Source organism: Chelonoidis abingdonii, chromosome 16, assembly GCF_003597395.2.
Source record: "Chelonoidis abingdonii isolate Lonesome George chromosome 16, CheloAbing_2.0, whole genome shotgun sequence".
NCBI lineage: Eukaryota > Metazoa > Chordata > Testudines > Testudinidae > Chelonoidis > Chelonoidis abingdonii.
The window spans coordinates 15,764,291-15,787,190 of NC_133784.1; the positions used below are offsets into that span (position 1 = coordinate 15,764,291).

General features: G+C 44.1%; 1 protein-coding gene across 39 annotated transcripts in view; it reads left to right on the forward strand.

Moving 5' to 3' along the window:
* Positions 1-22,900, forward strand: part of SORBS1 (sorbin and SH3 domain containing 1) — a 297,291-nt gene that overhangs the window by 217,038 nt on the left and 57,353 nt on the right. For 16 of the 39 annotated variants that reach the window (XM_075072807.1, XM_075072810.1, XM_075072811.1 and 13 more), the window contains 5 exons: positions 4,152-4,299; positions 8,543-8,572; positions 15,680-15,855; positions 16,840-16,903; positions 22,810-22,857. In XM_075072807.1, coding sequence (XP_074928908.1) covers positions 4,152-4,299; positions 8,543-8,572; positions 15,680-15,855; positions 16,840-16,903; positions 22,810-22,857 — 466 coding nt within the window. Of the gene's footprint in view, positions 1-4,151; positions 4,300-8,542; positions 8,573-15,679; positions 15,856-16,839; positions 16,904-18,317; positions 18,393-18,727; positions 18,791-22,809; positions 22,858-22,900 lie in introns of all 39 variants that reach the window. The other 23 variants (XM_075072803.1, XM_075072805.1, XM_075072804.1 and 20 more) reach the window with 2 other exon arrangements.

The following is a 22,900-nucleotide window of genomic DNA, read 5'->3' on the forward strand; positions in this document are numbered from 1 at the left end:
TATCTGTTCAAGGGACACCATCATAGGACCTAACCGCATCAGCCACCCCATCAGGGGCTCATTCACCTGGAAATCTACCCATGTGATATATGCCATCATGTGCCAGCAATGCCCCTCTGCCATGTACATTGGCCAAACCGGACAGTCTCTATGCAAAAGAATAAATGGACACAAATCAGACATCAAGAATTATAACATTCAAAAACAAAATCGGAGAACACTTTAACCTCCCCGACACTCAAAAACAGACTTAAATGGCAATTCTTCAACAAAAAAACTTCAGAAACAGACTCCAATGAGAAACTGCAGAACTGGAATTATTTGCAAACTGGACGCCATCAATTAGGCCTGAATAAGACTGGGAGTGGATGGGTCACTATAAGAATTAAAAACATTTCCCCATCCTAATTTTCCCCTACTGTTACTCACACCTCTTGCCAACTGTTTTAAATGGTCACCTGATCCACTACAGAGTGATTTTCCTCCTGCTGATATTAGCCCACTTTTAAAATTGTCCTGTTAGAATTGCTAAGGCAACACTCACTCTTTCAGGTACTGTATAAATAATCTCTACTGTATTTCCACACCGTGCATCTGCTGAATTGGGCTCAGGCCACGAAAGCTTATGTCCAAAAAATTTGTTAGTCCTAAGGTTCACAGGTACTCTCGTGTGCTGGCTGATACAGAGTAATACGGCTACAACTCTGAAACTTCTCTCAGATGATTTGGCTGGCCTGGAAGAAGTAGAATGGAAAAACAAGAGGGGCATTGCAGAAGTGCTCAGCATGGGCCTAACTCTGCTCATATGTTCAGTTGGATTTGTACCATGGGAGAACTTTCAAAGCACAGAGTGACTTAGGAACCTAATCCCATTTAAAGTCAACGGGATTTAGGCTTCCAAGTCACAAGGGTGCTTTGAAACTGTGATCCTCTTGACTCTAATGGAAGCAAAGTGATGCCAACCTTGTGATTTGAGAATGCCACCCTCAATTTTCCAAATATTTTTTTTAAAGGACAAATTTAGGTTTGGTTTATATTTTTGGCTGTGAAGATCTCACTGTGATAGAAGTAGCTCACTACATTTGGTCCTCTGTCTCTGCCCATGAAGCCTTCCCTTCCCATGCACCTCATCTGCCTTTTTTGCATTGCATCAAAGGGGGCTCCCCAGTACGCAGCAGATGCATGCTGTCTATATGGAGCGGTCAAAAACAGATAGCTAAGAGTTAACAAAGGAACCAAACACCTGACCAAAGACCAATCAGGAAACAAGATTTTTAAAAGCTCAGGAGGAATGTGGGTGTGTGTCCCTTGTGTGTGTCTTTGTCTGCCTCTGGCTATGAGAGGGATCTTCTATCTTCAAGCTTCTAATCTTCAGTTTCCAATTGTAAGTACAAAGATAGAAAACAATAGACTTTTTGGGTTTTGAATTTACATGTGTGAGTTTGCTGGAATGTTTAAATTGTATTTCTTTTTGAATAAGGCTGTTTATTCATATTTTCTTTTAAGCAATTGACCCTGTATATTGTTATCTTGATACAGAGAGCATTTTATGTCTTTTCTTTCTTTATATAAAGCTTTTCTTTTTAAAACCTGTTGGATTTTCTTTTCTAAGTGAGGCTCTAGGGGATAAAAACCCTGTGCCAGGATACGGTCTCTCTCGAGGAAAGACTGGGAGGGGAAAAGAGGAGGGGGAAAGTAAATTGCCCTCTCTGGCCTGTAATTCAAGGAGTTTAATTACAGTAATCTTCCAGGATACCCACGGAGGGGAAGCCTGGGGAGGAAGTAAAGAGAAGACAAGGGAGGGGAGTTATTTCCCTTGTGGTAAGACCAGGGCTTCTGAGTCTGGGATCCCCAGGAAGGTTGGGGAGACCAGAGTGAGCCAAACACTGGAAATTTTGGCTGTGCAGCGCTATCAAATCCAAGCTGGTAATTAAGCTTAGAGGATTTATGCTAGCACCCACATTTGGACGCTAAGGTTCAGAATTGGATTTATGCTTATGATATGAGTGGCAGCGTTGGGAAAGATAGAATCCAGAAGCCAGTAGAAATTTGTTTTTCTTTTTCAATGCTAGGCTTTTAGAGCAGAGAGAAAGGGTTTGGTTTTAAAAGGAGCCAGAGAGAATTTTTTTTTTCTGTTCTCTCCTGCTCAGTTTGGCTTGCATTTAAGCACGGAGCCATTACAGGTGACAAAGGGTCTTGTTAAACAATAAAAAACCAGCTGTGAGTAAGTACCCAGCAGAACACACATGCAATAAAGTGGTTTTACTAGTTAATTTGCATATGAAAGGTTAGCTAGAAAGAAAAAAAATATGAATAACACAGCCTTATTCAAAAAGAAATACAATTTAAACATTCCAGCAACTACACACAGAAATACAAAAAAAAAAAAGAAAAGCCTATTTTTTTCACCTTTGTACTTACAACTTGGAAACTGAAGATTAGAACTTGAAGATAGAAAGATCCCTCTCATAGCGAGAGACAGACAAAAGACACACACAAAGGACCACACCCAACATTCCTCCCCTGAGCTTTTAAAAAAATCCGGTTTCCTGATTGGTCCTCAGGTCAGGTGTTTGGTTCCCTTTGTTAACCCTTAGCTATCTGTTTATGACAGGAGCATTCAGATCTACCTCTCCACTCCTATGCTCAGCAGGACTGCCTTGGTTCCACCACTGAGGGTACCTCTATAGATGGGGGCTAGATCTGCCCCTTGGAGTGCTTTGGAAACTCGTGATTTTGAGGCTGCTGATCAGTCACCTCTTCTTGTGTTCTCATAAAATAACTTGGGCCTAATTAGACACTTGATGGTGTAAGAGTGCCAAGAGAGTTGAATAGTTTAGCCCTGCTGCCTCTCTGATTGAGTGAGGCTGATTGTAGCTAGTGTTTCTGCTAATAACATACCCTGACCAGAAATAGTCTATGGGTTGTTATGGCACCAGGCCTTATTTTGGGGCATGTTACTACCTGATCCTACAGACACTTCATCCTGACACTTCCAACCATTGAGCTCAGTGGAACTGCTCACAGCCAGAAGTTCTGTGCTCAGTCATGCAGGCAGGATCAGGCACTACAGAACAGTAATAAAGCCAACAGCAATGGAGCAAGAATCTCTGGTCTCTTTTTTTAAAGAATGACTAGCCCCATGGGCCGGCTCCGCTTCACAGACCAATGGCTTCCAGCATTTCATTCTGACCACGGAGTCAGAGCAGCACAGAAATCCGGAACTCCATTACTTCACATTCGTGCTTTTTGGATGCCCATTTCCCGTTAATTTCTGTGGGAATTGGGGGTCCAAATCCTTCTGACATCTTTGAAGAAGCTTTGCCTTAATGACAAAATCAGCACATTAAAATACATGTATCGTTTTTGGCCAACAACCCCATCTCCCTAGCCTCCCCAGCAAAGAGTGCCTCTGACGCACCTGGTTTGAAAGGGTCACATTTGAGCCAGCATTTAACATCTCCATGCAGACCCAATCTTTGCTCCAGCAGCACAGATGTTGCTGTTGTGATGCTAGGATTGATTTAAAATAAATAATAGAGCAACTTGGGTTAGGCAATCCTCATTGCTTCCTGAAGCCGTGTTGTGTCCCTTCCACACTAGTGCCCTATTGGTTACCCTCCACTTGTTTGGTTTTTTCATAGTTCTGGGTGCCCGGGCATCACACTGTCTAATGTCTCCTAAGCGATAGCGCTAAACTTATTTTTCTAATCTTCCTTGCAAAGCCAACTGCAGTAATCGAGTTTCACTCAGAATCGCATGAGTTTTGCATGTCTTGCTGGGAAAGGAATTCTCTTTAAAGAAAGAGTGGGTGAGTTTGTGGGTGTCTCTCTCCCACGACCAGATTAGCTCATTCCTGCCGCCAAGTGTGTGCCGCTCTATATAGCATGATGGTTGAATTCAAGGACACTTCTTCTGGTGTGGAGGGAGAAACTCAGTACAAAAGAACTATAGTTATTCTTTATTATACTAACTGCAGTTAACAGGGAACGGAATGCCTGCAGGGTCAGGGTAACAACCTGTGCTTATGCCTTCTACTAAAATGTGCTACAGTACCTTTCTTATTCCATTTTAAAATGGCTTTTTCCAGAAACACCAGTGAGCTAGTGATGCTCACAAGCAGTGATAATGAATCTTTTTCTCGTTTCCAGGACCCATGTCCTGTGCTAAACAAAGTTTCCCCACCTCGCATTGGCTCCGAATACCAATCCTCCTTAACGTCAATCAGCAAGGCTTCCTCCACCTATCCCTCAACCACAATTGTCAACCCTACCATCGTCCTCTTGCAGCACAACAGAGGTAAGGGGACGTGCAGGCGTATCTCCACTTGCAGCTCAGGTTCATTAAAGTGGAGCAAGCTATTGAAATTCATTGTAATGAGCTGGCGAACATATGTGTGTACAGCTGCCTTCTGGCTGAAATCAGAACTGTTGGAGTAGATGTCTTAGGCTCTATACTGTAAGTGGTGACAGAGCCTGGACGTTTGAAGTAGAAGTGTCCAAGTTTTCTCCCTGCTGCAGTCACTGTGACGGTGTGAGTGGCTGAGGCATGCTGTACGCTGATAGTTGAGACATCCTACATGGCCACAGATGTGGTACAACATATAACTAGTGAGAGACCCAAACGAAAGCTTTGGACCCCAGAGTTTTGGGGAAGTTTGGTATTGATCTTTGCAACTGATCCTAAACTCTGTAATGAGACAAATCAAAACCCCAGATCAAATCATCCTGCAGCCGCCCTTGCTCAAACCCATCTGTAATTACAATTCAAACCCTTTCCCTCCTTTATAGTAGCTCCCTCTGCAGGGTAGGTTCCATGCCCTATGAGAGAAACGTTGCTCCAACTTGAATTTCTGTGTGAGTGATGTTATCCCAGCCCCAGTAGGGATCTGTATTGCCTAGGTACTGATTTCCAGTGAGATCTGGGCACCTACCTAACTTACCCTGCTTTGAAAATCCCAGCCTAGGATGTTACCATTTTCCTTTTATCAAGGAAATCAAAGATCACCCATTAGAAGCAAGGTCCGTTTCTCCCCTGCTTTTTATCATCCTTATGGAAAGTGCTCCCAGCTGTCTTCCTCCGCAATTCTGAAATGTTGTATTCGATTCTTTTCTAAAGCTGGCTTCAGTCTTTGACCCCAGAGCTACTGATTGCCGTTTACTTGCTAGGTAATATAGCACAATTAAATAAACCCATCACTAACTATTGGAATGATACTCCCTGCTCCAGCTGGAGCCAATGTCAGTAGCCATTAACAGGAGCCTTCTCCCTTTATGGAAAGCACTGCCCTTAACTTAGCCTTTGTGGGATGTGACATGACTACCTTGGCTGTACAGACTGGAAGGCTATTAAGCCCAGCTCAGCTCTTTGATGGAGTTTAATGCTGTACATGGCGCATTTGTGTTTCCTCTGGGCGGAGGAAGACGCAGGCCCTCTTTTCTTCTGCCAGTGCTCAGACAGCAGCAGCCTGGCTCCATGAGAGCTTTGGATATCTATAGGTGCAGCTTGATTAAAGGCAAGATGAGCAGCTATCAGTCCAGGTCGTCTTGGTGTGTTTGAGCTTGTTGGGTCGCACACAGTTCTCGCCTTGACAGAGAAGAGCCAAACCCTTTGGTTGTTTTTAAATCTGTACTGAGCCTTTTCTCACTCAGGACAATTCAGGTGTCTTTGACACACAAGAAAATGCCTCTTCCATTCTTCCCTGAAGCCATCATCATCTACTCAGCCATTTGCTGGACAGCCTGCAAGCTCCTCAGACTTTGCTGAGGGTCCCACACCATGACCAAGCTTGGAAGCACTAATGATTTAGTATGTGTCTGGGTCTCTGTTCTATCTCCAGTAGTGCAGAGAGCTAAACAACACGTTCCTCTTCTTCCTCCTGACTTCTCTACCTCAGCCCAATACACAGGCCTCCTCTCTGCTTAATAGTAAGGAGAGCTAGTAGGGAGGAAACCTCCTCTTCACCTAGGAGCTCCCTTTTCTCCAATTAAAGTCCATTCATCCCATGTACATTCCATCTCTGGGGAGGAAACGAGGAAACATTTCTCAAATGCAGCCTCCTTAAATCATCTATGGGGTTTTATGCCAGAAGACCTTCCTGATTATCAAAGGTATAGCAAGGAGTTATGGCCTCCCTCTGAGACTGACAGGGAGGGACTGCAACCCACCCCTTGGTGGGCAGAGCCCAGACAGCCAGCCCCGGCCCACTGGAAACCGAGGGCAGAACAGGAACAGGAAGTAGAAAAGGCAGGACTGGCAGCTCAGTTGGGCTGAAGCTGCTGAGGGAGATAGATACATCGAAGAGGATCCTGACTGTACTGAGAACTTGTCATAGCTGCCAGCTGATCAAGGCACCAAGGAGCTGTTGGGGCTTCTGCTGGCCACCTACCCTGGGGAGACAGAGGACAGCCACAGAACAGAGGTACCAGACCAAGGGGACATAGGAAGAAGCCCAGTGAAACTAGAGTATAGTCTGACTGGGTCTCAGCCTGATTCTAGGTCTGCATGTTTTGTGTCTCCCTACCCCCTGCTACCCCACTCCTGAGGTGGCAGCCTCCCCACTTAAGGCCAAGGGGTCTGCGTTTGTCAGCCATCCGCCAGATCCAGGATGCCTGATTGTTTGGTGCCCCACCCTGAGCTGAGCACCTGGGCTCATAGATTCCTTTGCTGCTTTGCCTTGACCACAGGTCAGAGCGCCCTACTCTGTTTGGTGCCCTGCCCTGCCTGAGGGCCTAGGCTCCTAGACTCTGTACTGCTTAGCCCTGCCCGAGGGACAGATCCCCCCTTTTCTGTTTGGTGGTCCAGCCTGCTGGAGGGCTTGAATCCTGGAGGCTGCTTACTGCTTGACCCTGCTTAGAGGACCCGAGTTTCACAAACTGCTAATTTCCCCCTTTGATAGATTTTCATTCTAAGGTTGTGACAGCAAGGAGGTGTGGCCTCCCTCTGAGACTGACAGGGAGGGACAGCCCCACACTCCTACAAAAGGCAAGGGTCATCTCCTTAGCAGAGGGCCTTACTATGCGATGGCTGGCTCCAAGATCCCCATTACCCGACTCTATCTCCTTGATTATAACACACAGATGAATCTACCCTTTTGCTCTTGATGCCCTAATCAGAAGAGGGAACTTTGCAGCATATAGGTTCTCATTCCCTTCTTGAGGGCAGGCACGTTGTTGTCATAAGTCCTTCTCTTTTCCATTTGCTCTTCCGGTTTATTTCTGGGTATTGGTGACATACACCTGGGCAGCCTTCCATTGGGGTGGGTGAGAGGGAATGTTTTGGGCTAGGAGGCAGGGCTTGCAGAGTTTTCTCATGATTGCTTGAGAACACCAGTGATCCCTGCAGAGGGAGCTGCATTTGGGTGAGAGAAACAAGGGATTCCTCTATGGTGAGTAGCCCCACCTTGCATGTCATGCCTGGAGAAGTCTGATTATCTGAGCAAGCAGTGTATGTCCAAGGGATTACTGCATACTCCAGATTTACTCGGAGCGTGAACCATCCTCCCAAAGTAATCATTTCCCTGACAGGCATTGTGGGAAGTGGCTTATTGCTAATAGGTAATGGTCATACCATGCCCGTCTCATATTGCCATGACTAAGATATTGGAATTGGAGATTGCCATTTGTCTCCAAGTTCTAAAGCTATTTTATAATCAGAAACGTGAGAAATATTTTTTTAAACTTCTGAAATCCTTGTATTCACCACATCAACTTTCAAAATTATGTGTTTGATATTGTTAGTAAGATGATACCATTTGAAAGGTCCTGTATACATCAAATGAAGTGTGCTCCTTGTTAGGGAGAAAGTGTTCTCTTGTCATTGGAGCAGGGGCTTGGGAGCCAGGACCCTTTAGTTTCTATTCCCAGTTCTGTCACAGACTTGTTATGGGACTTTGTCTGACAGTCTCCACTGACTTCGAATGCCTCAGTTGTTGGGTGGCCAACATGAGACATCTTGGATGTCTCAGGTTGAGAACCTAGAAATGGAGGCTCCTGAAAAGAGTGGCGTTTGTGAAATTCTTGGCCTTCACCAGTCTGTACCTCAGTTTAGCCATATGTAAATTAAGAACAATCATTCAGTCCACAACTCGTAAGGATATTATGGGTCTTAATAATCACAAAGCATTTGGCATTCCTTGCCACAAAGGCCCTACAAATGCAGAAAAATGGCTCCGTTATTACTTAATAGTAATATTATTAACATGCTGCTAACTCGAGTTTTATTTGTGGGTTTATTTGACAGTAAGTCTTCACAATTGTTTTTAAATTGTTTTCTGTTAAGCTGTTTTCCTTCTCTCTGACATAACTATACTTTCTTGTTGCAAATGTATGGGTCACTTTGCATTGTGATGCTGAATAGTCACCAGTGCTGCTCTTTGGAGGGTGGCAGGTTTGCCACTTCGGCAGGGTAATGAAAACTTGATCCACTCCAGCAGTTTCTGCCATTGTGTTGATGGCACATTTCTTGCCTGTCAGAAACACAGTAAGAGAACACTTGGTGTCTATGTCTCACCCTCTTGTTTTGTTTTCCTTCTCTACCACAGAACAGCAAAAGCGTCTTAGTAGCCTGGCAGGTATGAAGCAAAAGGTGCTCACCCCACAGCTGCTGCCTCTGCTGGAGTCAAGTGGCTGTTTTGCTAGCTTGCAGAGTACCTTTAGCAAACACACTTCTCAGTAACTGCAAGGAAGTGAGCTGAATCCCTTAAAATAAATGTGTGTTGCAGCTCAGCTGCCACGGCTGAGCTTTTTGTATTAGTCTTTTCTGAAAATGTTGGAAACATGCTTAATTGCAAACAGACACACATCAATATGGCCAACCCCAGCTGTCCAAAAATCATGAGAATTAAAAAGAAATATTTTGAGTTCTTTAGGTCTCTTCTGGTTTGTGAGCCTGTAGGATACACTTGGGACATGTTTTCAAGCTTCTCTCTGCAACCATGAGGGCTAGAAACTAACTTAAAAAAACAAGCAAGCAAGCTGACAGTCTCATGTAATCACCTGACTCCAAGAGCTGGGGCTTTAATGAGAATGCCAAATATCATAAAACTCATCATAAAATCATGTGCACACACACACACACACACACCTACATGCTTAACACACCCACACTATCCCCTTGTCTGCTTTCCCAGCAGGGCGGAAGTTCCTCCTGGAAGGGAAATCTAGAACTTGTCTGCATGGTGCAGCAGTCTAGTCTATATGGGCATGAGTTGTAGAGTACTTTGTGTTGTGCTCTTACTGTCCCATGTAGACCCTGCTGGCAGGAACTGAAAGGTACCAGGTGCACTTTATTGTTGTCCTCTTTGAAACACAACCACAACTCTATGAACTAATTCACAATTTGTTTTTGCCAGCAGGGTCTACATCAGGGATCTCAAACTCAAAATCACCACGAGGGCCACATGAGGCCTAGTATATTGCCCAAAGGCCACATCACTGACACATTTTCATATAAAGATACAAAAGCCCCTATCCCTGCCCCCACTCCACTCCATCCATGAGGCCTCACCCCTGCCCTACCTCTTCCCACCCCTTCTCCACCCCCATTCCAACCCCTTTCTCAAAGTCTCCACCCCAACTCCACCTGCTCCCTGCCCCTATTCCAACCCCTTCTCCAAATCCCTGCCCCTGCCACACCTCTCCTCCGCCTCCTCCCCTGAGTGCGCGGATCACTGCTCCTCCCCCTTCCCTCCTCGAAAGCGCTAAGTGCCAACAAACAGCTGTTTGGCGGCGGGAGGTGCCTGGAGGTAGGAGGAGGAGCGTGGATGCAGCACACTGTGGGGGAGGAGGGATGGTGGGGGAGGGGAGCTTTGTGGCTATGGGAAGTAACCCCGGGGGTGGGGTAGTTTGGTGGGCTGCAGCAAATAACTGCTCGGGCCGCATATTTGAGACCCCTGGTCTATATGGAGTGGTGAGAGCACCACACGTTAGAGTGCTCTACAGTTCACATCCCACAGTCCAGACAAGCCCCTCATCATTCTGATCCCCTGCCATTGAGCCTCATATGGTGGGCTGCAGGAACATTCAGAGTAGTACCTCACTGTTCTCCAGCAGCTGCAAGGTATGCGAATAAACTGCTATTGTTAAACAGTACCGCTACCTGAGGAGATGGGGCAGAGGAGAGGAGAGAGCAAGAGCAAGCAGTCAGTACCCAGACATCCTAATGTGGATGTAAGGGAGCCTGGACTCTGTGCTTTGTATGGGGACTGGTCTGACAACTCCCCCTGCAATCAGCTGGCCTCCACACCTGCAGAGTCAGCCCCATCACTCTCATGGCCTATATTTTGTGCCCCAAAAAACAGTGACTGTCTCCTCTGCGCCACTGCCCTCTTTGGCAACATCAGCCAGTGTAACATTTTCTCTTCCCCCTTCCCAATCAAGTCGGCATCTGTGCTGCCTCTTTGCCACCTGGGCTTTTAAAGTCCAGTCAGATGTTTCCTCTTGGTTTTATCTTTCCCAGAGTGTTTCCCATTGTGGTCAGGAACTCTTTTGTCTCTTAAGCTGGAAATATGTTGAAATCCTCCCACCTGGCTCAGTGTGGAGTATTTCTTGGCAGCTTTTGTTCCAGCCTCAACAGTCCCCAATCTGGATCACTGGAGAGTGCCCTGGCATTGCTGGCTCCACAACTGCTCTCTGTCTATCAAAACAATCATATAAAGATGGCTGGCTGACCTCCCTGACCGTGGCTTGCATCCTCTGGGTCACACCAACAAAACTCTGATGCTGAATGCCCACCTGTCACTGCTTCCCAGAATGGATGGCTCAGAAGATACTGAGTGATGTACCTGATATTATGCAATTGGTGCTCTCTACAGGCCCCACGGCAGAATTCTGCCCTAACTTACACCCTCTGCAATGTCACAGAATAGCAGGGTTGGAAGGGATCTCAGGAGATCATCTAATCCAACCCCCTGCTCAAAGCAGGACAAATCTCTAGACAGTTGTTTTTTTTTAAACCCCTGTTCCCTAAATGGCCCCCTCAAGGATTGAACTCACAACCCTGGGTTTAGCAGGCCAATGCTCAAACCACTGAGCTATACCTCCCCCCTTCTGAGCTGCATGATGTATATAAAGATACAGAAGCCCACACCCTCTGCCCCCATCCCCAGGCATAAGTCAGGGTGGGATGTGCCCAAGAACTTTTTTCATAGATCATTGCTTTGAGTCCAGGAACATTCAGTAGGGGGCCCATGGTGAGGGGCGATGATGGCTTCAGTTCACTTCCTAGAGGACAAGTACCCATGTTGCCAGAGACACCACTGAAATTGACACTCGTTGGGTCGCCTTGGTGACAAGCTCAGCTGAGTGGCCAAAGGCTGAACAGGCATGAAGACTGAATTGCCCTCTCCCCTTGAGCAACTACCCTCCCAACAAGGCACCTCTGATGGCACAGAGTGAGGAGCTGGTCCTGCTGCTGTCACTCGTGCTACCTCAAGTTCCAAAGCCGCCTGTCACCAGGACTGTCAGTTCTGCACCTTTCACCAGTGCTAAATGCACACTGAGACAAAGAATTCAAAAGAAATCTTTAAAGTTGGTTTAGCTGGCTGGAATGTCTCCCACAGCTCTCCTGGGGCCTGTGCCATCATGATGAACTCCAGCCCTTGCCTTGCACCACATAAATCTCAAGCTTTGGGTAGGAGAGTGCTTCTGCAGGCCAGCACAAAAACATTCCTTAGCTCTCTCCAAACTGTCAGCAATAATAATTTGCTTGGCTTGTAGGAATAGCAATCAGAGCTCAGACTGTTGGTCCGCTTAGTCCAGTATGTCTGCCTTTATCTATCTAAGATATTTCCAGGGTAGCAGCACCTTAGCCTAGGACCACTCGGATGGCTTGCTCCATCTTGCAAATAAACACACAATCTCTGTTGTGGTTTCCAGTGCTACTTATAGGAAACTGGAGACCGAGTCCCTCCTGAGCCCAGGAAGTGATTGGCTTACATCCTGAAGTGTGCAATTTGATTATGGTAACGTAGCCTTAACTTTCACAATTACAGAATAATAAGGGTCACATGATTAACCAATCCTTTAAAAAGAAAAAACAAAAAGTTCAGTCCAAATCTCTGGCCCACTGACCTTCCCTGGCAGTGACTTCCACAGACTGATGATGCAGTAGGAAGGAGTATTTCCTTTCTAGCACAGAAGCATGTCTTTCATCTCCAGCAGTGGTGCTGAAGGTGACAATCATGTTTGTTTTACATGCTCACCTAAAAGAAGCCAGGGATTGAGATTGGGTCGGGGTGGGGAGCTGGGAAGCTGAGATTTCTTCCTGAGTTCAGATCATTTCACATCCATAAACCTTCTTTCCCTCTGGTCTTCAGAGTCATGGAAGTCATCTGATTTCACCAGTTTTCCATACTCTCTTCCTAGCAGCACAGTAGGTAGCTGCGCCATGGGGTCAAACACTCCATACAGAAATGTGGAGGTGAATATAGAAGAAGGAGACCTCTACATTAGGAGGACAATAGGGCCAAAACAGAGAGTATGTGCATTCTTGGGGATAGAAAATAAGGTAGAAGTGTTGAATAGTAGTTTTATTTTAGCCTTACCACATTCTTGCCATTTATAAAACTTTTTTTCAAGAGCAAAAGAACCCCCAAAAACCAAGTCTGATGAAGATTTAAAAAACAAACAAATAATCCTAATAGAAGGAATTTTGCAGTTCAGAATTGTGTTTGCTGTGGGTACTGTCGGAACAATGCATGAGTCTTTCCTCTGCTAACCACCCTCGCCAGAGCTCTGCAAGTTGAACAGCTTTGGGCAATATGTTAAAGTGCATGTGAACAACTGTTCTTCCTCTCTCAAATGCATGCAGTTCTGTAACACCAAGGATAGGACTTGGCAAAGCATTGACAGAGCAGACTGTGAAATCACACACATTTCTCACCACTGCCATCCATTTGGAGAAATCCTGCCTCTAGTGGGCTTACGACATGCCATTCTGCAGTGCCACATGGCACATTGTAGTACTAGAGCAGCCAACAGTCCATTGGTTCCTTGCCAAATTGGTGTGGTGCCTGATGGCAGGTGCTAACACATACATGTGCCAGTGGGAAAGGAGCTAGGTATTCTACATGGAAGTAATGCGGTCTCAAGGTATATCTGCACTGCACTTAAACCCCACGGCTATGCCATGTCAGCTGACTTGGGTTTGCAGGGCTCAGGCTGCAGGGCTATACAATTGCAGTGTAGATGTCCTGGCTTGAGGTGGAGCCTGGGCTCTGGGACACACGCACACACACACATACAGAGTTTAATTACAATGTAGACATACCCTGAAGGACTGAGCTTGTGGCTGAGAGCCAAGATAGTCCCTGTTCTAATCCAGGCCTTGTGCAGCGCCTTGGGCAAATTGCTGAAACCTATGTTTTCTAAAGCAGCCCCTAATTACAAGTGCCTCCATTTTCTAGGTGGCCTGATTTAGACACCCAGCAGTTCTGTTGGGAGTTGTGGGTGGTCAGCACCTCTGAAATCACGCCCGGGGTGTCTCAGAGGGAACCCAGAAACTGAAGCACCCAAAAGTAGAGGCCATCCTGCTCCAGTTTTCCCCATTGGTAGAGTGGGCTGATACCCCTCATCACAGTATGTTGTGAAGAGGTAGTTAATGTTGTCATGATCCTTTGGAAGTGCTCTATGCTGTAAATGCAGGTGGAGGAGGAGGATGGAAGGTGGATTTGGAGAAGAGGATTTTAATTTCCAGTGAGCATTTACTGCCCCAAATCCCATTTCAACACTTTGGTGCAAATTTTCAAGTAATTGAAAACCAGATGGGAGAAGCTGCTCTAAGAGCTGAACTGGACTCCAAGCCAAGCATTATTTGACAGCAGAGCAGTTAGAGGCGAGATAGCATTTGGAACTGCTGGCTACCCAGATACTAGGCCTACCATTTATTTAACTAAAAAAAACCCCCAGATGTGGCACTTCTCTGCAGAATTGATTTCTACTGAATTCCCCATGAAAGACACAGTGAGTTTGCGGTCTCTCGCCACCTGAGTGGGAGGTGGGGGCAGCGCACGCAGAGAAGTGGTGAACAGCTGTGGAAGTGGAAGCTGAACAGTCTGGTCTGCTGCATCTGTTCCATGGGAGGAGAGCATTCTTCACCCAGCATGCATTGCTCATGGCCATTAATCCTTTTGCTGCTGGTCTTCTGGAAACAGATAGTCCAGGGTACTTGGACCATTCAGCAGTATAGTAGATGTGTTTGGCAAGAGGTATCCAGAAAACTTAGCAGCAGCCCTGCTGTGACTGCTGTGTACTCATAGGAGAATCCCTGCATTCTTTCAGCACATACTCATTAGAAATTCAGGACATTTTTATCTATGCCAATTCAAATTAAATTCTTAATAGATATATTAAAAAAAGAATCCGTCTAATGCATATATACTGGCCACCAGCTTGGCTCCATAGCTTAAGTCAAAGAGCAAGGCCCTATAGCTGAGGGCTCAAACAGATTTAGAGCCTCAGTGAATCAGGGGCAGGGGTGTATGTGTGTGTGTGTGTATATCATGCACTGACCAGCAGCAAGGCAAATAACCTTTTGATACTTGGAATCAAGCCATGGATAAACATTCTCTTCTCCCACCAGACTGATGCTCTGTCCCTGGGAATGATGCATCAGTGGGAATGCACCCTTTTTTCACGCCAGCCCCACTATGCAAACACACCCTTAAGAATTTAGTCTGAGAATGTCAAAGCTGCCTAAGGGATTTGGACGCCCATTCCTATTTTTTAAATGGGAAATAGACACCCAAATCCCTTTGAAAACCTCTCAGCTTTAATTTTTTCTTGCTGGGTTTAAATAGCTGCTTGATTTTCTTATCAGGTTCCTGTGTGTTGGGTCCTGATTATGAATCTAAATGATCCCAGGCACCTCAATCTTTTTCTAAAGTCGTGTTTCCCACAGCTGTATTGTGCATTTTGCTTTCCTTTTCTCTAGTGCTGATGCTGCAGAGAAGAATGCTGTCTAAGAATGCCGTTTTCAAGTAAAATGCACTAGGCGAGCATGAGACCTGAGTTCAAATGGTCCTGGGCATTGTTATAACGGAAGTGTTCCCCATCCCCTATGATGGTACTTCTGCTTCAGGCTTTTGAGGCTGATTCTTCCTGGGTCCACTGAAGCCAATGGAGACAGAATTTGGTCTTGTCCCTGCCTTTAATGATGGTTCTCTGTGCAGGCTCTGTTGTGTGACACTAACCGCAATGGAGTTTGCTCTGCTCCAAACCCCTCTCAGGCTGGAGGTTGCACAGTTGAATGGGAAGTGTCAGGTGCTGTGTGGAAGGGCTGAGGTCCTACTCTGGTAAACAGGTACGGTTGCCCAAAATGTTGGGAACTGGCATTTGGGTACAGTGGAGAGAAATATCCAGGGGGGAAGGGCTCCAAAGGCACTGTACCTCTGCAGAGTGTCAGGGAAGACTGAGCTTATAGTGGGGCTAATTGTATCAGACATGAAAGGAGCAGAGTTGCTGCTTTTTACACATATAATTGGAAGAGTCTGTGATGTTCCTGCCCGCTCTTGGTTGTGCCAAACATTTTCTATGCACATTTACAGAAAGCCAGACACTTCTCCCCAGTGCCACAGTCTGCCTCATCCATGCTTTGCCAGGATTTTTGCCTTAGAGTGATATATGTTGGTGTGCTGAAATGGTAAACATTAGGATAATGACCGCTCCTCATTCATTTCCAGATTCCCTGCCAGACAGACCAGTTGCTGATAAAGTAGGTCCTGTGTCTGCACAGGAAAAGCCAGCTCAGGACAGTGCTCAAAGAGAGAAGCCAGCAATGGATGAGAAGAGAAGAGCTGTCAGGAGTCCCCAGTATATGGCTGATGTCTCCGTGGATGATGTAGGCATTCCACTAAGGGTAAGAGAACAACACTCAAGCTTACAGGCACATGCTCAAAATAAAAATCAAGAGCCAGATTCTGCCTTCATTTAGACCCATATAATTAAAGCCAGTGGAACTGCATGGGTGTAAAATATCACCCCCAATAGATTTATTTCAAAAGTCTTCCTTGTGTTCTGATGACCCCTTCAATTACTATGGGTGAAAGAATTTTCAAAATCTCATTGCACTTTTTGCTAGTTATGTGGATTTAGTTTCCTCTCTTATTTTGCTTCATGTTAACCGGTAAGTTAGGCTGGTCAGTTTCACTTCCTCTGTCTAATGCAGGGGTCAGCAACCTTTCAGAAGTGCTGTGCCGAGTCTTCACTTATTCACTCTAATTTAAGGTTTCGTGTGCCAGTAATACATGTTAATGTTTTTAGAAGGTCTCTTTCTATAAGTCTATAATCTATAACTAAACTATTGTTGTATGTAAAGTAAATACGATTTTTTAAAAAGTTTAAGAAGCTTGATTTAAAATTAAATTAAATTGCAGAGTTCCCCAGACTGGTGGCCAGGATCCAGGCAGTATGAGTGCCACTGAAAATCAGCTCGTGTGCCGCCTTTGGCTTGTGTGCCATAGGTTGCCTACCCCTCCTCTAATGGAATCGTTCTGTGTTGCTGAGTTTGGGTTCAGAACACAGCAGTTGGATATGGAAGGGCTAAATTCCTTTGTAAGATCTAGCCCTAAATTTTCCCAAAATTATTTTTACTGAATTAAAAAAAAATCCTGAAAATGTTTATACTGGTATTAGGGACTTAGTCCTGGCATTTGAAACACACCCAATTCCCCAAGCTGTCTGAATTATTTAGTTCAATCTTGCTTATAGCTATTCAGTAATAATAAATAAAATATGATAAAGGGTGCACATAGATTTGATTTTTAAAGTAACCCTAAAAAATTGAAAATCTGGTGGAAGTCAGGCCAAGTTTTTTTACTTACATCTATATATTTTTAACCAGAACACAGACAGATCAAAGGACTGGTACAAGACAATGTTCAAACAGATCCACAGGCTAACTAAAGGTACTGTAACATGGATAATTTTATTTTTTTTAAAGAGACTAACTGGATAACAGTTTGCTTCACATAGATGGAATATTGCACTGGATATTAAATAAAGCATTTTGCATTTGTAATCCATGTTTGCTCTGGAACATAGAAATCAGCTAACAAGTTTAAAGACAATACTATCAAAGGAGAAAACCCAGTCAAGTCCAAGGGGAGGTGTGAATTTTATAAAAACAATAATAAAGAAGAGAATTGTTTGTGATCTCAAATCATTAGCTGGATGGTGGGTAGACAAAGGCTGCATCTACACTAGTATATTTCAGGAAATCTCCCAGTGTAACACAGTGGTAGGGAGTGCTTGCATGAGAAGGGATAAGGGGTCTTTTACCACCTGCTCTTTTGATGCTGCTCAGATTTGGACCCCAAGGAGCACATTTGTCCGCTCTTTTCCCCCTTCTCAAGGAAATATCCCAGAGGTGTTTAGTCCAGAATTTCCAAATAAACATATTTGGAAAGAGAAATGCACGTTTTAAAATGTTCCTGTCAGAGCCAGGATTCAAGTTGCTCTGTTCCCCTTGCTACAGTTAGAAAACATCACAGATGCCTTGCTGTCCTTATTTAGCAATGCCATCAACTGATGCTGGGAAACAGGTCTCTAAGCTTCAGTCTTAGCAGTACAATGACACCAAGTTGGCTTTTAAACAAGGAAAGGCTGCCCTGTGAAAATATGGACAGTCTGCAATAGAAAATAATTGGTAATGTTACATTGCTTAATAACATAGGGCCTGATCCAAAACCCATTACATGAATGGAAAGACTCCCATTAACTTCAATGGGATCTGGATCAGACTTCTACAGTTTAAATACTGTTGATATCTTTAAAAGTCAAAATTACGGAGAGCACTTATATATTGGTTACAACATATCCGCCATGAATCCGTTACTTTTGGGTACATTGTATGTTCCAAGTCTCTCATTAGTGTGAGAAATGACTGAGGTGGTGTTAGCAATCCAACCACACATAAGGCCTGATGTACATGATAACACAATTTTGAGCTGTGCTTACTAGTTCAAGTTGGTTTGCGTTTGCTGCTGCGGATGCTATTTTGATGAGCTGACTAGTGAGTTTATGTAGCCACTGCATTGTACTGGATGGAATGAGAACTGCTCAAGCTCTGATTCGCTACAATTCTCCTTCACCTCAAATGATAGAGGCACATGCTTCAGGAGCAGAGGATGAGTTCAATCCCTGCTGTCTTCCAAGCAGCCCAGATGTGCAGCGCAGGGATAACCACTGACATGGCTTTGTTACATTATAGTCTCAGCATGAGAAGGGTCGTTCCACAACTTCTGTGGATTCTTGCCTCACCTGGTCTTCTTTAAATCTTTCCTTTCTGTTCTTTTTCCAAAACTTGCTCCTTCCACTTAGAAACTCCTGAAGAAAACCCTTATTGCCCTACCTACAAATTCCCTGAACTTCCTGAAATCCAGCAATCACCCAAAGGTACCATAAGTTCAGCCAGAGTATCTGTTGTCTTGTGTTTGAGTTAACTGTACTGTAGCTCCGTTATAATAACTAGATTCAGGTACTAGATTTCCGTTATCGATTTATTACTCGTGGTGGAAATTCGAGTACACCTAGTGTGCCTTAGTCTGTGATGTATAAAATGACTAAATCCTTCCTAACCCATTTATCTGTTTGAAAGTATGATGCCATTTCAGTCTACTATTATCAAAATAGGCAAAAAAAGTTTACAGTGATAGAAAGTTGGGGAAACGATATGGTGCCTCCACTTCACTGTGGATAGTCTCAATACATGCTGCTTTTCTCTGCTGCAGAAGACAATCCTTACTGTCCTACATACCAGTTTCCTGCGTCTACTCCTAGTCCTAAATCTGAAGGTAATAGTAAAGGACAAGATACGTTTTTCTGCACAAATGCTGCCTTGTTCATTTATTTTCTCCCTGGAGCTTTTCCTAGCCACTGAGTGTCATGCTGCCTACTAATAGCTCACTGCCTTCTGATATTGCCGTGATGGTTTGAGGCCTTTTTTGGCTTTGTGGTGCTCTTCTGGCTTTTTCACTAGCCTTTGACTAATGCTATAAAACTGGGCTCTGCTTTGTTTCATGTGCATAGTCAGCTATACCTAGCCATATGTGTGCAGTGGTTACTTAACATTCGTACAATGCTGACTCACATTTCATCTTGATGATGTCTCTTGAAAGATGGCTTTAACTATGGTTTTGTTTTCCTTGGGAGCAATACATTTCTTTAATCTGCTCTTAACATTTTTAATATTAACACAGGATAGTGCCTGGCCCAAAAGTCACCGAAGCCCATTGGCAAGATTCCCTAAAGTTGCCATGGTCTTTGGATCAGGCTGTTAGTGTTTATCTCTCTTTTTATTAATGTACGTTTTAGAATAAATGGGACATTGCACATGTTGGTTTGCTCAAGGCTAGCCTCAGGTGCACAAGGACAGGATCTGGTGTTCTCTTCAGCATGCTTTACCTGGAAACCCAGTGTATCCCCTAGCTATCCTTTTGTCCTGCTGGTGGGTGGTTTCTGAGGTGGTGGTTCAAACACTGCTCAGAACCCTTTGCACTCTTACTTTCCAAGAAGCTACTGCACTAGCCAGTGCTGAAAAGACTGTCCTCTACATGTGAGAAGCATTGGCATCTGCTGCACCCAGTTGAACAGGAACCAGGACTGGCTAGGTGGGCAGACATCTCCCACTGGGGAAAGTATGGTTTGGGACTGGCCTGTTTGGGGGTAATCAGTAGGGATTTTCCAGAGTCCTTTACTGCTACAACGTAGGAAACTTGCCTGTATGGTGGCTTGTGCACAGTTGAACGTAAAATATGGATTCCTTATGTCAAAGCAGGCTAGGGCATTTAGACTCATATCCCCTGTTAAAATGAATGGGGAACAGATACTTTGAGAAATGGGGATAAGATTCATGCCCACCTTTGATGCTTTGAGATGTATGGATGAAAAGTGCTATCCTATACAAGTGCAATGTATTTGATGCCTTAATAGAGAGATATTGTGTGTGTGTGTGAGAGAGAGAGAGAGAGAGAGACTACGGTAAGCTGATGAATGATTGTTATAAAGATGATTCAATTTTCTTGTTTCAGGATCCATTTTACTTTTGTCAGAACTAATTTATTTTGCCATAAAGCACTGTCATTAATGCAATAGGACGTTGTATTCCCCTAAATGTCTCCTGCGCGTGTATAAATGCACAGATAAATAATATGCTTCTATTTAGCTAGTCGCAATATTATTAGACCAAACATTTGTCCTTTGTTCTTGCTACCATGCAAAGTATGTTTGGCTTTTAATATCTGCTTGGATTTTTTCTTTATTAGAGAATCCAAGATAGTGGCAATAATTGGGTCCATTCTGGCAGTTCTAGACTATTCAAAGTCTTTTGGAAGTTTTTTTGAATATGAAACAAAGCGTATGAACAGAGATGGACTGAAGCCTCAAAATTCAAATCCAGGTTTCAAACAATCCCAAACTCAGGATTTGGGATTAGGCCATTATAGAGATAGAAGCCATTTACAAAATTCTGATCTGGGCTCTTATTTCAAACACCTGCAAAGTGTGGGAAGTTCAGCCCCAGAGTTTTGGTTTGGGCCCCACACACAACAACTATGCTTCTTGAGGTTCAGTATAAATTACAAGGAAAAGTCTTTGTCTCACAGAAGGAGTCCAATATGGAAGCCATGAACTGGTGACTTCTACCTCCCATAAGGAAGGCCATATGAGTAGGGTACAGGACTGGGAATCAAGAGTCCTGGTTTCTGTTCCCAGTTCTGCCAGTGACATACTGTACGATCTTTACCAAGTCACTCAACCTCTCAGTCCTTCAGTGTTCCCCATTGTAAAATGAGACTAAATATTCTTGCTCACCTTTATAAAGACTGAGATGCAAAGTGTTAAATATATATTCTAGTTATTGCTGCTATGCTAGAATATTGAAACTGGAAACTAGCACTTTCTTGAAATGCAGCGCTTCTATATGTATATATGAATTATTAGCTGCAATGAATTTTGGCATTTTCCTTCAAATAAATAATTTGTAAAGAAGTGTTTTTCATTATTCCACCAGCTTTAAATAACTTCCTGAGAGGCAGTTGGCTGAGAGGGTATTTTTAGACATTCATTCACCTGTACTTTTAGGAACAGGCGATTTTATGATTTGCCATATATTGTACTCTCTAGAGAAAACCCATTTTTTTGTATGGGAATAACTGTCACCTTTCCAGCAAATTGCCTCTTAGAAATCTCCTTGAGTGACATTAACTAACTCAACATCCTTTTGGTGCCATTTAGATTTGAAATATGGAAATGACACTGAAAACTGATGTTTCTCATTATGCCAGCTCAAGACTATCATAATTACAATGGAGTCACTAACCATCTGTTAGGAGCTAAACCTGCAGCTGCTCTAGTCAGTATGTAGCTTACCAAGACAATTCAGCAAAGGGGGAGCTGGGGAGAGAAGATTTGTTTGAGCTGAGCCTTTAACACACACAGTTTGGTTCAATTAAAGGTGAAATTCAAAGTCAGTTCTTATGTTTTCCAAACTGATTGGCTCCTCAGAGTGAATGGTTTCAACAGCCTGAAACAGGGAGGGCAAGGATTGGGCTGCAAGCAGGAGCTACCCTCCCATCCCTTGCAGTGGTGCCTACAGATCAGTGTTGAGGCACATTGGTAGGGCGGGGGTCGAATGAGAGTGCTTACATTGCCATTGCCAGGCCTGTACCTGGTCAATAGATTGTGTATTTCACTGTCCCAGGCTGTCAATCAACACCACTGAGTTCACCAGGCATTTGGTTTAACCTGTTGTTCTTCTGATGGCGTCATCCATTCTGTATTTCTAGTCACTGTCACACTACCCTTAATCCTTGGCTTTTTTAGATATTTCTTCTCAAGAACACCAATGTCCCTTCACCCACCGTTCTTTTTGCAGAATTCACTGCAATACATTTTTCTATGCTGTATCCCTTAGGCCTGTCCACATCTCCAAGACATCTGCAAGACCTTGAGTTTGGCTCATCAGCCCCAAAGGCAGGATAGTCTTGGGGTGATGGCCTTAAACTGGGACTCAGACACAGTGGGTTCAGTTCCTAGTCCTGACACTGACTTCCTCCAAGACCGTGGGTACCTCATCTAAGACTTATCCTGAAGACAAGCACAGACTCTCCTGTGCCTTGAATCTGGCTCTAAGTGCCTCAAATCCCCATCTATAAAATGGGAATGATGAGACTTCTTTTATCCCACCCTTTTATGTGCCTGGCGTATTGAGAGTGTTCACTGTTTGGAGCAGGGACTATTTTTTGCTACAAGAACATGCAGCACCTAGAATGGTCCATGTTTGTTTTGTACCAAGCACATTGTTGGTGCTCGAGGAATAATTTGTGTGTATTAATATATTTGAATTCACTATACTAGTTAATAGAGGCAGAGTGGTCCATTGATTGGAGCATGTGACTGTGAATCAAGAATTCCTGGATTCTATTTTCAGCTCTGACTCTGGTATTACCTTTGGCAAGTCGCTTAAGGTTTCGATACCCCAGTTTGCCTTTCAGCTTTTGGTACCATTGGTATAATAATACCTGCCTCCTCACAGGGGTTTTGTGTCACTAAATGAACAAATAGTTGTAATGCACTTTGAGACCTCATAGAAAGGTGCTGAAGAAGTGGAAAGAATTTATATTTTCAGTTCACCTAAAAACTATTTTCTAAGTGTGACTTTCACTACTTAGAATCCTCTTTTTGTCATGGGTGTTTGGCACATTACTATGAGATTAAGAACAATGTGTGACCAAAAGAAAGTAGAGAGGCCTCAAACTTTGCTTCTTAGTAACACTTTCATCTCATTTGCAAACTATTTTGTTTTGTTTTTCAGATGAAGATTCTGATTCTTACTCTCCTCATTATTCCTATTCTGAAGATAGTAAGTAACATTTCATGTGCAACTTTATGGACATGAATTAACA